Below are 17,703 nucleotides of genomic sequence, written 5' to 3'. Positions count from 1 at the left end.
CAACAAAAACTTTGAAATAATTATTTTCAAGTTGAGAACAATATATATTCATTCACTAGCTCGAGGGATCGTGTTGTAAATAGTGAAGTTTTACTATTATTATTGTCTCTATTGATTTTGTCTAATGAAAAACAATATTATTAAAAACAAAATCACAATTTTTTCTAAGAGGAAAATATTTGATCTAGTATCATTACTCTTTGAAAGGGAGGGAGAAGCATAAATCAAAATCTTGGAATATGTTTCACTAGGTGTTGGTGTGTGGCGCACCAGTGACTGCACGTGGAACCTTATACCACACAGTCTGAGCGCACGTGGAACGATTTCAAGGTGCTTCGATAGTTTTTTTTTTTTTTTTTTTTTTTTTTTTTAAGGAAGATGCTTCGATAGTTTTTCTAATTTGTTTTTTTTTCTTTAATATTTTTCTTTTTAAAAAGAAATGGTCCTGTGACCCGTCAACCTGTTGCCTTTGATCATCTCTGCGCTTTCTCCGGCACTACCAAAGGTTCAGAGCTTATGGTGATTTCATCGTGAATTCATATGTTTGTATTTTCTTTAATTGTTTCGTATTTTCTTTTTTATTATTCAAAAATCGTTTTAGTCTAATCATTAAGTGACTAATCTCAAAACACTCGCCTTTCTTATATCTTTGTTTATTTTTATAATTACTGATGTATTTTAACCTTAAATGTATCTTATAATTTCTTGCATATGTTGTATTTTTTATAATTACTGATGTATTTTAACCTTAAATGTATCTTATAATTTCTTGCATATGTTGTATCTTTGAAAATTTATTTTTCTTTAATAAATTATAATTTCAACTCGATCCCTCTTAAGTTTAATTTATGCCTCTGTCATTGGATATTGTAATACTTTTTACAATGTGGCGATCACATCGGTTAGATTTTTAAAACTACTAGTATAGTGACCCGTGCCAAGCACGGGGAAATAAAAAACTTTTTTATCAATGTATAGATTTTATATTATGTTATCTTAAAGTTATAAGTGTGGTTATAATTTAAATTTGATATGGAAAAAAAATCATCTTAATTTTGTTTATTTTGTATATATTTTGAAATATCTAAACATTGCACATAATGATTAAAGTATTTGGAGTTATACTTATACTAATTATTTGTAGTTTAAGATGTAGTCATTCTTAAACTTAGCAAACGTTAAATTTTTTTATATAATATAATAGTCAGTGTCAGATGTATACACCTAGTCTGTGAATGCAAACGTTGAATTTTTTAAGGGTGTGTATAAATATAGTTTGGCTACAGAAACGCCGATTGTTATTTGTTTTTATTTTTTACAACACCAATGGTCTAATGTAAATATTGTATTTTAGGGTAACAACGATGTAAAAAAAAAAGGTTCCGCGTATTGTTATACCTGAAAAGTGCATCAATTAAAAGTCAATGGCAGGAAGATCTGCTTATATAGAAATTGCATGTCCTGTAATGACCAGTACGCCTTACAAAGAAATTAAAAATAAAACGACTTCCAAAACAATACGCAACTTTAGTTTTCTAAATTATAGCAACAACAATTCTAAAACATAATCAATGATCATACTTTTCGAAAAACTTCACGATACACAACATTTGTGGTCTCCTTGCAAACATTATTATCTTCATCCAAGAAGAGCAGCTTCAGACCTTTTCTAGAAGTAACTCAAGAGACAGCGACATAGAGTTATCCATGCGTGAACACGGGCTTAGGAAGATAAACTCCCACTCGAGATAAAGATTGACCCTGACTTTTATTTATTGTCATTGCAAAACAAAGCGTCAATGGAAATTGTCTGTTCCTGAATTTGAAGGGTAGTCCTAGATCACTCGGAATAAGATTCATCCTGGGAATGAATACCCTGGTACCTGCCCTTTTTCCTTTAATTACGGTAGCAGCTACCGTGCTCTTCCCTAGATGTGTAACTGTCAGCCTGGTACCATTACACAGTCCATTGGCCTGATCGATGTTTCCCATCAGCATAACTGGACATCCCACCTTTAGTTTCAACCGGTGATTTGGAATTTCAGAGCTCTTAATACCATTAAGAAATTTCGTTGTGAACCACTCGCTTTGGTCATCAGAATTTTCATCTGATCGACAAACAGAATCAGAGCTTAAATACTTTTTCTCTTCACCTCGAATTAGTGACATCATATACTCGTCAACATGCTCAAATGAATCAAGCGTTGGTGCGAGTATTCCCCTTTCTTGGAAAAATAGAGGGTCACCAAGGTTATCATTCAAATCAGGATACACAAAGTCTATAAGTGACATCAACGGATTTGTTGTGTCTGATATGAGCAAATCTTCAGGAATTTCTACCTTTATTTCACCATTCTCATCTGAAGCGTCGTTGCCATCTCCAATTGAGAGTATCCACTTGCCAAAATTAGCAATTTCTTCTTGCTCTGCAGGTACCGAAGATGCACCCAATCTCATATTAACAGTAAGCCTCAACACATTACAGTAAGCCCATATCTTTGATGAATTGATTGAGGCATCAACAATATCCTATCTCGTTCCTTTTCGGACAACAGGTAATATCTTACTGAAATCACCACCTAAAACTACTGTCATTCCACCAAAAGGTATAAACTCGTTTAGGGGATCATTCTTGTACACGATATCATGCATTGATCGGTCAACTGCCTCAAAACACCATCGGTGCATCATTGGAGCCTCATCCCAAATTATCAACTTTACAGCACGCACCAGGTCTGCCCTAGGACTATCCTTTTCCATCGTAAGCGATGATGCCTCATTAATCTCAATAGGGACTGTTAGCGTCGAGTGCAAGTGTGAAGTACTTTTTTAATGTATCATAAAATTTTGTGTGCAAGTGTGAAGTACTTTTTTAATGTATCATAAAAAAAATTGAAAATTAATTTATACAAAGTTAGTGAATATTTTTAAGTTATTTAATATATAAATCAGTATAAATTTAAAGTAACTTTAGTATAAATTATAAAGTTTTTTCTGACAAAAATTATGACTCGTAATATTGTGTAGTTTTTTGTAAAAAAGGTATTATATAGTTGTATTAAGATATTTGCTTTTACAAATATAACGTATATATATGTACTTTACAACTACTTTTTATTTTAAATTAGTATCTTTATCCTAACTAATAAATTGTTTATGGGATAAAGTAGTTCAATTGGTTTGAGTTAAGGAATAAGGAGTTGGAGGTATTGGGGTCAAAGCATCAACTCATCAAAGGCATCAACACATCAACTCACGCTCTCTTTCTTAGTGATTTTTCTTTTAATAATTTAAATGCAACCCATTAGATTATACTCCATATATTGTACATGTACTACATTGAATAAAACACCGTAATTCCAAAAGGCTAATGCTCCTCTTTCTATCCCATGTTCTCTCCCAACATTTTACTCAAATCTAAATTGAGAATTTCTCAATGAAAGAAAGAACTCATCTCTCTCTTTCAACTCTGAGTTGCGATACAACCTCTACCATCAAATATACCCATTTATGTCTTTGAGTACTTCTCCTCTCTTCAATCTTGATTAGGATACTGATACATCTCTCTCGTACTACATGAATCTGAAAGATCAAATACTCACATCTTGCTCACATTAACTCCTCTTTCTAGCTTGTTATTTTTGCTTTTTCATTCTCTTGTAAACTATTTTCTTAGAGAATAATGCTAAAGTTCCAGAAAAAAGGCACACGACAACTTCACGATTGAATTGGTCTGTTGTAACAAAAAAATAAAGAGCAATGTTATATCTCTAGAAAAATAACATCAAGAATTCTTCAAGAATAAAGAGCATCCAATCACAATGCATTATTTACCACAATTCAAGGAGGTATGGCTTAAAAATAGTAAGTGAACAAATAAATCATGCAATTAAAACTTGTCAACTGTGTCTTGAAAAATTCTTGATACTATTTTTCTAGAGAAATAGCATTTTCCAAAAATAAAATATCACCACTACCTCCTGTATTCCACCAATTACGAACTGTACACCAATACAAATTAAACACATATGCATTCTTGAAATTTCAAGAAAAAATTTGTCGCACTATATAGCACTGCTGTTTCTCAGATTTAAGAAACTGTGTGGCTAATAACCGAGTTAACCCGCCCGTATGACCCGTATTCCGCTTTACCCGAGACCTGCCCAAATCGAGTCCAAATACGGTTGGGATTGGGTCTTGTAAATACACAATCAGTTTCATTTAGTATGTAATTTTTCAGTCCAAACCCGCCCGATGCTCTACCCTAGAATGAGTAAATATTAATGTAAAAACTAATTACTAACACTTGTCATTAAAAAAAAGACAATTGTTTCAATCCCTCCAACATAACAATATTTGAACCAAGAATATATTACATTGACATTTTTTTAAAAATAACTTATATTTACTATTGTGAAATTCACCCTTCGAAAATGGTTTTTGATATGATCTATGGTAGCCCATGTTCCTATTACGATTGACTTGTGGAACTTAGGCATGGCAATAAAACTTGTACACGCGGATACCTGATTTAGTTCATTCTTATTTGACGGGTTTTCCCCTTTGTTTGGGTTTGGAATTTCTCAATTTCAAAATACGGGTATGGGGCGGGTAATAGAGATATAGATATACACTTCGAACTTGTACCAAATGTAGAAATATATTGATATGTAGCATGCAATTCTCTAAATATTATCCCGACTTTTGAGATATTTTTGAACATTTAATCACTGTAATCGTTACCCTAGTTTGAAATTTACTAATTACTTTATGGAGAGGTCTGTTGATGCAAATATGGTGTTGGGTATTTTCATGCCTCAAATGGAGTAGATTAATAAAAAATGGTGGATATTAATTTCTTGTAGTAGGTTCGGGTTTGGGAAAAATTCTAGGTTTGGGGCGGGTTCGGGTTTGAAGATGAAATTTCTCGTTACTCATTTGTTTCAACATTTCTCTTACCTCATGTTCTTGAATCCGATGATATTAGTTATACTTTCTATCCTCCTCTCTAATGTCTATCATGTCCGAGTATGATAATATATATCTCATAACCTTCATTAAATAAGTTTTGAAAATACTACTTTCATTTACTTTCTTCCTTTTTAATACACTTCACTTTATCCATATATATTTTCTTTCTTGTCCCTTAGCAATAATATATATAAACTTTTCGTATAACCCTCAAAAGCTTGTGTTCGTTTTGTGTTCAATGTCTTCTTGGCCCCTTTCTTAGCTCTCTTATAATTTTCCTAGATATTTGTACTTTTACACCTATACCACACTTCCCTTTTGATTCTCACTTTAATTTGCACACTTTGGTTCCACCAAGATTCTTAACTCTTAGCTAGGTCCAAAACCTATTAATTCTCTTGGTGCCATCTAGTTTCACGTAGCATTTTCGCTTCTATGTAGCTTCACACAACCTTCCTTTAAAATCTTTTGTAGGAAAACACTTTGTTTTTCATCCTTTAAATGTCATCACTTGATCCTTGTATACCAACTGTGGCATCTCCTCTTCGCTCTTCTCTTAATACTTACATCCATAACCAATATTATATGTTGGATAGTCAAACTCTCTCCAGGTAAAAATTTAAGTTCAAACAAATCTTTCTGTTAGAATTCCTACTAAAAATAAATCTATCCGAGAAAATGACATCTCACTCTTGTATGTAATAAGATTCCTTCTTCTTTTCCTAAAGTAGGATTAATAGACAAAAAAAATATAGGATGGATTTACCCTATGTATTTATCTCCCGAAGGCTATACCATCATTCACGCTTTCAAAACTTATCAAACACTCCTTACATGCCCATTTAGATCCCCTCCTATAATTTTTGTTCTCCTTGTGGTATATCTTGAATCAAACCTTTCAAATCCTTCCAAAATTTTACTTTAGAATATTATTCCAACCCTACCTAAAGTGCGTAAACACTAATAACATTAATGATGTCTTATTCAACTGCAAACTTGTGGCCTACAGTCCAATCTCCTATCCTCTTTACATCCACAATATCCTTTTTTTCATTCCATATCCAACTTTTCCAGTGCATCAATGCTTAAATCTTAAACTATCCAATTCTTTCGCCTTTTCACCTACCCGCTTAGTTTCTTGTTGGCACATAAAATTCATCTTCCTCTTAGTCACAACGTCAACAATTTCCATATATTTGCAAGTAAGGGTGCATTTATTTCATGTTCTAAAACGCGTCCTACTCTCATGTACCCACACTCGTTCACAAAGATTTGGAGACCCTTGCTTATTTTTTACTGCATCCAAGCGGCGATGTATCCATGCTTCTAGGCACTGACCTAGTGTTAACACTATTATATACTCGGTCTATATCATAGAGATTCAAAGTGTTTCAATTAAATTCAAGTGTTATAATTTTAAACAGTAGAATTTATTCTAAGTCTTAAAAAATTTATAATATAGAATGTCATTTAATTATGTATATTTTTAAGTTTTTTTTAAAAAAAAAGTTATGTGTAATCCAAAAGCCGACTCATCTCGACTGAAAAGCCGACTCAACCCACTGAAAACCGACTCAACCTGTGAACACCTGTAGGTGTGGATCCAAAAGCATGTTTAACAACACCAGGGTCCAAATATATATATATATATATATATATATATATATATATATATATAATTCTTTTTTTTAGGGAAGATCCAAATATATATGAACACACATGGTTTGACCAATTTTTTAAACTTGCCATTCTACACTTATTTTACATGCATTTAGAATGGTGAAAGGGAAAAAAAACCAAAACAAAGTGAAAGTCAAAAGTGTTTTATATAGCGAAAAATTAAAATCCATAGAAATTAAAACTTCAAAAAAGTGAAAAAAGAAAAGAGAAAATATGACGAACAATAGTGAAAGAAAGCAATAGAAGCTGTGCGATTTGTTTTGGCAGAGAAGAAGAAAGAAATATATTCTGATTTGCTTTCTTGTAATCCTCATTTAAGGCTTTGCAAACATTTTAATTCAAATATTTCAATATTAAAGGCCAATAAAAAATTTCATTTAGTTTTGCAAACTTTAAATGCTTGACATTATTGCATATCCATTTGTTTCCTTGTAGAAAAAAAAAATCAAATTCATGTGCAATTATTATAATTTTCAATTTATTTTCTCAAAAGAAAAATTAATTTTTAATTTTTATAAATTTTTTAACTTAATGTGGATCATTGAAAATTCGACACCTGGATTAGGAGGTTAAGGTTAAGCTACACTTGATTAAAAGTTTAATATTTTGGTTTTGGAAAAAGTCTCAACTATTTATAGTTTAGATTAAATTTGGGTTTTTATAATTGTAAGACATGAATATGTTTATTTTATATGTTTATGTCTCAACTTTGTAGTGTCGTGTGTAACTTTTCTTATGTATAGAGGGACTAATATTTTCAAATGTCAAGAGAATAACACAACTTTATTAAATTGATTTTTTTTTTGTACAATTATTAAATTGGTTTGATATATCTTAAAAGTGTCAAGGGATTAACATATTTTAAAATGATTATTATTTAAGGAACATTTTAAAGAAATTAATTAAAACAAATGACTGAGTTAATGTAACAATTGTCAATGGATTAAAATTATTTAATAAAAATTATTGCACAAATTGATGCCACATGTGAAGTTTGGTGAGAATGTAAAGAAGACACGCCATGTATATTCTGCATTCTATTGATTCTTAATTGTATCTATAGGAGAGGAGATTCATAATATACCTAACAAACATATTGAAAAGAACAAAAAATAGATACAGACTATAACACATGAAACTAACAATTGAATTGACTGGAATATGAAATAGATACAACTAAAATACAAATTTGTGATCTCCCGTTACAGTGACATAAATCTTTTTACCCTAACTCAGTTTTTTTCATACTTATGTATAAGAGTAAGCGAGCCTAACAGAAACTTGAATCTTTTCACCCTGAAAAATAAAACATGATAGTTCCATAGTTAGAAACATGATAGGCACAGAAAAAACAACAATACATAACCTACTATTAATGATTATTATTAAGGATAAAGGTTTTTAAAAAACATTGGTTAAACCATGGAATATCATTTTGTTTTTCTGAAGGACCTTGGAATATCATTTGAAAATCAAGATATTTCTCATTTTCATAAAATATTAGCAAACAACGATTGAAAAAAGAAGCAAAGAATCGATAAAGAAAAGTGAATAGAAAGTATAAGCATTGTGATTTGAAATTCTCACTTTTGTGGTTGCTCTTTCTCCAAATTCTCGATTTACACCAGTGTAGGCTCTCTCAGAAATTCCAACGGTGGTATCACATCCCAGTTCAATATTGTGGGGGGCCGGAGTGGTTCTTGGTGATGGATCACAGACATAGAGATCCTGACACTTAATGGAGTGGTTCAATATTAGTGATTGATCCTTATCAAGTGTGAGTTAAAACACTACATTGTAGGAAAGAATTAATATGAGAAACATATAAGTGAGATGACTCATATACATAATGCCTTAATTATAAAGAACATTAAATGCTCCTTAAAATTTTAGCATGACACGTGTACTATCAAAAATCATCAAGCCAAATATTTATAATAAAGATAAAGATATAGATTTACCTATTTTATTTTATGTTATATACCAATAAACCATTTTAATGATATTACTAAAGCAATAACAATCAAGCACATTTAATGTCACATTAATTTAAAAGCATTAATCATGAGAAATTTCATCAGTGTAATTGGAAAGTTCTAATATGCAATTTTACATTTCTAAAATATTTATGGATTCACTGTTGTGTCTTAAATTAACATATAATAATTTTGTGATGATAAAATTATCTAATTTTATTAGTGATTGATCCTTATCACTTGTTGACAACAAATTGCTAGAGATAGTTGTTTTTAAAGTATTAGGAATGTTCTCCCTCTCTATTCGAACACCAATTTTCCTTCTATATCTTAACATATAATACATACATACATACATACATATATCATGTTACTATCCCTTTGAAAACTTCCACCTAGAGAAAGAAAATCATCAAAATAATTAGTTCCACAAAAAAAAAAAAACCTTAAAACAATATTGTCATCCACCAAAACAATTTTCAATGAGTAAGGATGTTTATCTTTGAGGAAATAATGATACAGACTTATGAGTATAGTGATATAATAATATATTTGAGGAACATGTATTTCTTTGAATTTTACTAATTTAGAACACATATTTCATTTTTCTTCCTTGTCCTTCAAAAAAAAAAAATCCCTTTAAAATTAGTTGACACAATTGATTCTTTAATCTTTGTCTTGAATGCTATGATTTGCATACATAATTGATTGAGCCAAAAATTAACAAAATAAAAATAACTAACAAAAAAAACAAAATTATCTACTATATAAAAAAGATCTCACAAGGCACATGATTCAAACAACGAATCTCCAAATTTCTTTATTCGAATAGGGATATTGAGAACGAATTCAATTGATGAGCGAGTTGATCGAGACATTTATAAAACAACAATAACAGTCGAAAGAAAAAACTCAATGAATCAAATAGCAATAACTACGAAAAAATCAATGAATCAAAATCTATATTCACAGTGAGTTGATTCAAATTGAAAGGAAAAAAAACTAAAAATTGATTCTTTGAGGAATTCATGTACTATATAAAAAAAGATCTCACAAAATCATAGGCACATGACTTGAACATATACTCCAATTTTGTTTTTTTAATGTGAGATATGGGGAACGATTCAATAAATGAGTGTCATGTTTGATTCAATAAAAAAAATGATAAAATAAAAACATCACTTTTTCAAAAAATAAAATAAAAAACACAAAAAAAAACATAAAAAGATAAGCAATTAAAAGAACACTGTAATCACATGAATCGAATAATGATACTCGAAATTTCTTTTTTTGAATGAAAGATATCAGTGACAATTCATTAAGTGAGTGCCCTATTTGATTCAAAGAAAGAGTTGAGAAAATAAAAACTGTATTTTTTCAACAAAAAAAAGATAAAAAAACGCAAAAAAAAAGGAAAAGAAATAAGGAATTAAAACAACATTGTTTAGTTGATTGAAATAAAAATAAAATCAAAACAATTGAAACATGATCGATTTTCGGAGCCATTTGGTTCGTAAAGAGAGACACAAAGACAAACATATAGAAATGCAAGGATACAGGATGGAAAAAAAGACAATTGGAGTTGTGATGTGGAGAATTGGCTAGCCCCTAATTTATATTAGATTTTACTGTGTAATTTCGTAAAATTACAACATTTAGCTTAACCAATTGTATTTGAGGTCCTATCATAGCCATTAAGCAATGTATTTTAATTTTTTTTATTAAAAATACGCTACTATCATTAAGCAATACATTTCTATTTTAATTAATCATAGTCAAAGGAAGCACTACAAAAATATATTCCTAATATAACTAACAATAATATGTTTTAATGTTTCCTCAAAAAAGAAAAAATAATATGTTTTATTGTAAAATTATATTCCTAATATAACTAACAATAAAAGAAAGACGTTTTTTTTTTATTGTAATTTGGAAACTTAATTATTACAAAAGCATAACATATACTGGTATCACAAAAGCATACTATGATACATATTTTTATTATTATTGTTATTACTTTTTTTCTAACAAAACTATTATCATTATTATCATCATATTCTTCCTAAAAAAATTACTACGAAATTAAACATAAATTTTGGTCCAACTTTTTTTTAAAAGTCATACATTTGAAATTAGAAACAAAATCATTAATATTATTACTATGATTATCATTATTATTATTATTATTATCATTAAAATAACATATAATAACACAATATAATTGGTCTTCCAAAAAAAAAACATTGAATTATAACATTTCCATAAATAAAACATTAGAATAGAAGAAGATTAGAGCGCCACATGTCGCTAGTTGAATGAAACTTTAAAACCTTTAAAAATGGTGACACTTGTCAAGAAAAGAAGAGAAGAGTCCTTGAAATAGGTGGTAAATTTATATTATATAGATTTGACTTTTTTTTGAAAAAATTGAGTACAACAAATTATTACTAGCATTATTGATATCAATGATTATTTTACAATTAATAGCACTTAAAAGTTTAAACAAGACGGTAATCAACCTTTCTTCAAAAAAAAAAAGACGGTAATCAACCTCTTTGAAAAAAAAAGAGATCCGAGCTCGAATTCAACTCTATAAAACTTTCAATTTGTTGTTTGAAATTACAATGTCAGACTAAAAAAATTCAATTTTAATCATATATATTTTTAAAATCATACAAGGGTAAATCATTCACTATCTCAAAGTTTGGTTTGATGTTGGCAGTACTGGGCAAAATTTGTTTGCATTTAAATTAAAAAATTTTGGGTTAAGTAATCTACTTTCTAGAATTCATTTTTTAAAGTGTATAAGTGAAGTGTTTGAGTTTCGAATCCCAACTCATGCATATAACAGCACATTATCCATATCAAATGAGTTATACGCACGAAACTCATTTAAATTAATTTTAAAATAATTCAATACCAAACAAACTTTACAGGCATGAACCACTGTGTTCATCATACATATAACAACTTTTACTTTGAGGGTAATAGCAATTAGCAAATGTTAATTAGGTCCACTTTTTACAAAGGTGAACTCATACCGTAACGTAAAGCAATTATTTGTATTAAAATTTAAAATTAATCTTTGGTTGTTTTAAAAAGTTATATAAACTAGTAGTACTTGACTAGGCTATCCCTATTTTGAACGAAAATTAGGCATTCCTTCCGGGAAAGCGAAAAAAGAAACGAATATCCGCATATATAGGAATATAGTCCAAGTGGCGAATGCACAGTGGTTAGTTAAAAACACCTTAACAAACATTCCAAGTCGGTATCCACTTTACGTTTTTTCTTCCTTGCTTTTTCTTTTTTGTGTGTGTGTGTGAAATTCTCGCTTCCTCTCTTTTTCTTTCTCAATTAAATAAATAAACTAATCTCATAACTAAATAGTCTAATATTACGCAAAAATATTTATTTAATATTTTTTTTCCTAGAGATTTGGCTCTGAATTCAGCCTATAAATACACCCGAAAATCACAAACCAAAGTTTCAAGCCTCAACCTTCTAACGCAGAAGAAAACACTTCTTCTCCTCTCCTCACTCCTTTCTCTCTTTCTTTCTAGAATCTTCGAATATTCCTTTTACTTTTCCACATAACTCACTGAGTCATAACAACGAGTCATGGAATCTAAACCCTCAAACACTATTAAGATCCTCTATAGCTACGGTGGCAAGATCCGCCTTCGCTCCACCGACGGTGAACTCCGTTACGCCGGCGGTCACACCAGAGTCCTCGCCGTCGATCGTTCCATTTCATTCTCAGGTTCGCATCGTCGAATATTATCCTCTCTCTAACGAATTTCTCTCTTCGTTCATTATACTCATCGATTTTGTTGATATTTTGCAGAATTGATGACGAAGCTTGAAGAATTGTGTGGTTCATCTGTGACTTTACGGTGTCAATTACCAAACGGAGATTTAGAAACGTTGATTTCCATCACCAACGATGAAGATTTAGCCAACATAATCGACGAATACGAACGTGCCTCGTTGAAACTAACTCATCCGTTGAAGATCAAAGCAATTCTTTCGCAGCCGAAATCGAGTTTGAAAGTTTCACCTGATCTATCATCTTCGTCATCAAATGCCAGTTTGTCTCCGGCCAGATCACCTCATACCTCCGCTGAATCGCTACCGTACGCGGTGGCGTATCGGATCGGACGTCACAGCCGCTCGCCGAGAGCTCCGGTAGGGTATTCGATCGGCGGCGTTCGGAATGGATCAGCGAAAGCTTGTTGCTATGTGGGCCAGTTACAGGGAAGCCCGAGAAGCCCAAGGCCTGTGTATTATGGGCCTCGTTTCAACAATTACTGCCATTAAGGACCTAATTAGACCATATTTTATTTTATAAATTAATTACATATAATTGCAGTAAATACCTGGAACCAAATTCGAAGCTGATTCAGTATATGAATGAGAGAAAAAAAAAATCAACGAAGAACAAAAAAAATTGAATTTGAGTGAAATTTTATAAATTTTCAGACGTGGTTGAGGTTCTATTTTTTTGATTTGAGCCTTAATTTTTTTTGGACTTGTTTTTTTTTTTGTTGTTGTGAAAATTAGGGTTCCGTTAACCACCGTCTGATTTGGACATAATTTTTGTGACGTGTGCCGCTTTTGATGGTTAAGATTCCGTTTACCAAAGTCGTAGTTTGTTGCGTGATATTCGTTCAGTTCATTCACATTTAGCGTGACGTGATTATATGGTTTAATTGGTGAGTTTGTTAGGATTATTCGTTTTTTGTTTGTTTGTAAAATAGATTATTCTATTTGATTTGTATAATTGTTGAATTAATCCTTATGCGTGAAAGCGTGATTTAATGGTGTATTGTTTTTCTTCTTCCAATTTGCAGGTCAATAATAGGAGGATGGAGACTCGGTACCGTAAGGTGTGGGATTTGGGAAGATGACAAAACGTTTGAACCTTCTTGAAGATTGGTTACTAATCTAACAGATGCTGACCTAGTGGAATAAAGAACTTGAACAAGATATTATATAAAAATAACTCGACTATTATAAATTTATCAACAATTTGTCAAAAATTAAATAAATTTATCAACAAAAAATAAAACTTTAACATATTAATGTGGAGAGTGACGACCAGCTAAGAAGGAGAAAAATAATACGGGCCTACCAAAAAAAAAATACAAGAATGTCGAGATATACTTGAAATTAAATTAATTTTACCATATCTCCATGAGATTATCTAGCCATTACACTACTTGACCAAATTTTTTTTTGTTTACTTAAGATATTAAATTAAGTTTAAAAACTATATAATTTTCTTTCTCAATTAAATAAATAAACTAATCTCATAACTAAATAGTCTAATATTACGCAAAAATATTTATTTAATATTTTTTTTCCTAGAGATTTGGCTCTGAATTCAGCCTATAAATACACCCGAAAATCACAAACCAAAGTTTCAAGCCTCAACCTTCTAACGCAGAAGAAAACACTTCTTCTCCTCTCCTCACTCCTTTCTCTCTTTCTTTCTAGAATCTTCGAATATTCCTTTTACTTTTCCACATAACTCACTGAGTCATAACAACGAGTCATGGAATCTAAACCCTCAAACACTATTAAGATCCTCTATAGCTACGGTGGCAAGATCCGCCTTCGCTCCACCGACGGTGAACTCCGTTACGCCGGCGGTCACACCAGAGTCCTCGCCGTCGATCGTTCCATTTCATTCTCAGGTTCGCATCGTCGAATATTATCCTCTCTCTAACGAATTTCTCTCTTCGTTCATTATACTCATCGATTTTGTTGATATTTTGCAGAATTGATGACGAAGCTTGAAGAATTGTGTGGTTCATCTGTGACTTTACGGTGTCAATTACCAAACGGAGATTTAGAAACGTTGATTTCCATCACCAACGATGAAGATTTAGCCAACATAATCGACGAATACGAACGTGCCTCGTTGAAACTAACTCATCCGTTGAAGATCAAAGCAATTCTTTCGCAGCCGAAATCGAGTTTGAAAGTTTCACCTGATCTATCATCTTCGTCATCAAATGCCAGTTTGTCTCCGGCCAGATCACCTCATACCTCCGCTGAATCGCTACCGTACGCGGTGGCGTATCGGATCGGACGTCACAGCCGCTCGCCGAGAGCTCCGGTAGGGTATTCGATCGGCGGCGTTCGGAATGGATCAGCGAAAGCTTGTTGCTATGTGGGCCAGTTACAGGGAAGCCCGAGAAGCCCAAGGCCTGTGTATTATGGGCCTCGTTTCAACAATTACTGCCATTAAGGACCTAATTAGACCATATTTTATTTTATAAATTAATTACATATAATTGCAGTAAATACCTGGAACCAAATTCGAAGCTGATTCAGTATATGAATGAGAGAAAAAAAAAATCAACGAAGAACAAAAAAAATTGAATTTGAGTGAAATTTTATAAATTTTCAGACGTGGTTGAGGTTCTATTTTTTTGATTTGAGCCTTAATTTTTTTTGGACTTGTTTTTTTTTTTGTTGTTGTGAAAATTAGGGTTCCGTTAACCACCGTCTGATTTGGACATAATTTTTGTGACGTGTGCCGCTTTTGATGGTTAAGATTCCGTTTACCAAAGTCGTAGTTTGTTGCGTGATATTCGTTCAGTTCATTCACATTTAGCGTGACGTGATTATATGGTTTAATTGGTGAGTTTGTTAGGATTATTCGTTTTTTGTTTGTTTGTAAAATAGATTATTCTATTTGATTTGTATAATTGTTGAATTAATCCTTATGCGTGAAAGCGTGATTTAATGGTGTATTGTTTTTCTTCTTCCAATTTGCAGGTCAATAATAGGAGGATGGAGACTCGGTACCGTAAGGTGTGGGATTTGGGAAGATGACAAAACGTTTGAACCTTCTTGAAGATTGGTTACTAATCTAACAGATGCTGACCTAGTGGAATAAAGAACTTGAACAAGATATTATATAAAAATAACTCGACTATTATAAATTTATCAACAATTTGTCAAAAATTAAATAAATTTATCAACAAAAAATAAAACTTTAACATATTAATGTGGAGAGTGACGACCAGCTAAGAAGGAGAAAAATAATACGGGCCTACCAAAAAAAAAATACAAGAATGTCGAGATATACTTGAAATTAAATTAATTTTACCATATCTCCATGAGATTATCTAGCCATTACACTACTTGACCAAATTTTTTTTTGTTTACTTAAGATATTAAATTAAGTTTAAAAACTATATAAAATTGTCTATAAAAGTTAGTACCATCTGCATTTCCTAATTATAAGATTTTTTTAGAATTTTTTTATCCATTGATTATTTTTACCAACATACATCTGCCAAAAAAAACTTACCTCTGCTAAAGAGTCCTATAATTAAAGATGGAGATAATACTTTAGTCCGTAAGATTCATATTTTACAAAAGTGTGCGTTTAAGTATTGAGATGGTTCTTTTTTACTATTATGAACAAAACTTATAAAATATAATTATAAACAATTTTCAAATACTTTTCATCAAGACCAAAGCAAGTAATCTTATAAAATAAACCAATAATGAATTTGGTGACGAAAATAGATAGCCTTTGGTGGAGCAAGTCGGCCAGTTGGTTCCATGGCAACGTCACATTATTAAGGCATATTTTTGGGAGCTTTTTGGTGGGTTCAACAGGCCACTTTATATTTTTGGCAACGTCACTTTTTTCTTTGTCAAAAAACAGGCCACATTATATGATTCGATAAAGTTGAGAAAATAAGGAGTAAATTTGTATCTTTGTCAAAAAAAATAAAATTATGGGATTGATTTCTTCCGAACCCACCATTGGAGTATGTTATAAAAAAAAAATGACATCAATATTGATAATACCCGAAAACAACCAAACCATGAGCAAGTGGAAATAAATAAGTCCAAGGATATTTGAGCTTGCCAAATGACCGGATAGAGGGCTGTGAGATATTTGGGAAAAAGTCATACTTGTTTAGTCAAAGGGGAGAAAGGTGTAAATGGGACATTGTGAGAAGTGAGCAGTAATTTAAAGGCTTTCGACCAAGATAAAGAATCAAACTAAGTGAGGGGTTACCTCTTTTGAAGCAAATAGCTAGCCTTAAGGTCAAAGATAGGGTTCACTTGTTGTAAACCTGGAGGAGTGATATGGCTAAAAGGATGAAATTTAGATGTTCAAACTTCTCCTCAAGTAAGCATATATTCTAATTCGGATTCTAGCAGCTCTCTAATTTTTGAAAAAAGAAATCAATGGAAAGTTTCACATGAAGATCTTAGGGTTATAGCTGAGGCGATATGAAGGTTTAGGGAAGAGTTGGGGTTTAAAAATGAGGGAAAAAAACGAGGTTAGAGATAGACATAACATTGAGGTGGTAAGGGGGGAAAGTGACGTTGCTGAGTAGAATGGTTGTTGCTGCTTGTGGTGGTGTTGGGTGATGTATGGTAAAGAAGAAGAAAATGATTCGCACTGAAAAAACAAATATTTTTGTATTCAAGAAACGAAGTTGAAGCATATTGAGTATTTTGTATGTTAAATGTTGTGGCGATTGAAATGGTTCAATTCTCTTTTAAACCACATGTAGGAAGATCTGGTGGTAACCCAAACTATATGAGATCCGAATGTTTTCATAGCTGAGTATTCTTTTACACTAAATAATGCTTTGTTTGTTTTGAGATTGTGCCTCAATAACAATGAGCATCTTACTGTACCCAATGTGTATTCTCCTTGTGACATGGAAGAGAAAAGATCTTTGGGACATCAATTATATCATAAGTTTTTAGGTGATCAATGGTCGACTTGGTGTTTATGCGACTTCAATGCAATTAGATCAGAATTGGAACAAAAAGGAAATGTTGATTAGGGAGGAGGATATGCAATATTATAATGACTGTGTTGATAACAGAACTTTTATTGAGTTGTCATTAAATGGTAGTAGGTTTATCTAGTCATTGTTGGACGCTCAAGTTTTAAGTAGACCTAATCGATTTTTGCTTTTCGTTAGTTGGTATGATGTGTGGGACATGTGCCAATTGCGTTGTGTGACATACAACTCAATTAGGGGTCTCACCCTTTTAGGATGCTTATGTGTTAGGGTGATTTTGG

The 17,703-nt window shown here is 31.6% G+C and overlaps 2 protein-coding genes and 1 long non-coding RNA gene across 3 annotated transcripts; 2 read left to right on the top strand and 1 right to left on the bottom strand.

Annotated features, from left to right (window-relative positions):
* Positions 1–7,747: 7,747 nt before the first annotated feature.
* Positions 7,748–8,389, bottom strand: LOC146940309 (uncharacterized). The gene is made up of 2 exons (XR_015033489.1): positions 8,239–8,389; positions 7,748–7,947 (listed from the first exon to the last, which is right to left on the bottom strand). It is a non-coding gene; the product is annotated as an uncharacterized LOC146940309 (long non-coding RNA).
* A 3,729-nt stretch (positions 8,390–12,118) lies between these two features.
* Positions 12,119–13,126, top strand: LOC146940308 (uncharacterized). Its single transcript, XM_085753989.1, has 2 exons — positions 12,119–12,390; positions 12,475–13,126. The coding sequence occupies exons 1-2, from the start codon at positions 12,249–12,251 to the stop codon at positions 12,945–12,947; spliced, it is 615 nt and encodes a 204-aa protein (XP_085610115.1). The 5' UTR covers positions 12,119–12,248; the 3' UTR covers positions 12,948–13,126.
* A 928-nt stretch (positions 13,127–14,054) lies between these two features.
* LOC146940307 (uncharacterized) lies at positions 14,055–15,062 on the top strand. Its single transcript, XM_085753988.1, has 2 exons — positions 14,055–14,326; positions 14,411–15,062. The coding sequence occupies exons 1-2, from the start codon at positions 14,185–14,187 to the stop codon at positions 14,881–14,883; spliced, it is 615 nt and encodes a 204-aa protein (XP_085610114.1). The 5' UTR covers positions 14,055–14,184; the 3' UTR covers positions 14,884–15,062.
* Positions 15,063–17,703: the final 2,641 nt, after the last annotated feature.

This window comes from Medicago sativa, chromosome 3 (assembly GCF_051527215.1).
Source record: "Medicago sativa cultivar Bolivia chromosome 3, Bolivia_mono, whole genome shotgun sequence".
NCBI classification, from domain to species: Eukaryota; Viridiplantae; Streptophyta; class Magnoliopsida; order Fabales; family Fabaceae; genus Medicago; species Medicago sativa.
The sequence above is the reverse complement of the archived record's forward strand: the minus strand, read 5'-3'. Positions and strand labels throughout refer to the sequence as shown.

What these genes read in the sequence shown, in the direction of transcription:
- LOC146940307 (XM_085753988.1), top strand. Translation starts at nt 14,185, where the DNA reads ATGGAATCTAAACCCTCAAACACTATTAAGATCCTCTATAGCTACGGT. An exon ending in TCGTTCCATTTCATTCTCAG is followed by an intron (nt 14,327 to 14,410) that starts GTTCGCATCGTC and finishes GATATTTTGCAG; the next exon opens with AATTGATGACGAAGCTTGAA.
- LOC146940308 (XM_085753989.1), top strand. Translation starts at nt 12,249, where the DNA reads ATGGAATCTAAACCCTCAAACACTATTAAGATCCTCTATAGCTACGGT. An exon ending in TCGTTCCATTTCATTCTCAG is followed by an intron (nt 12,391 to 12,474) that starts GTTCGCATCGTC and finishes GATATTTTGCAG; the next exon opens with AATTGATGACGAAGCTTGAA.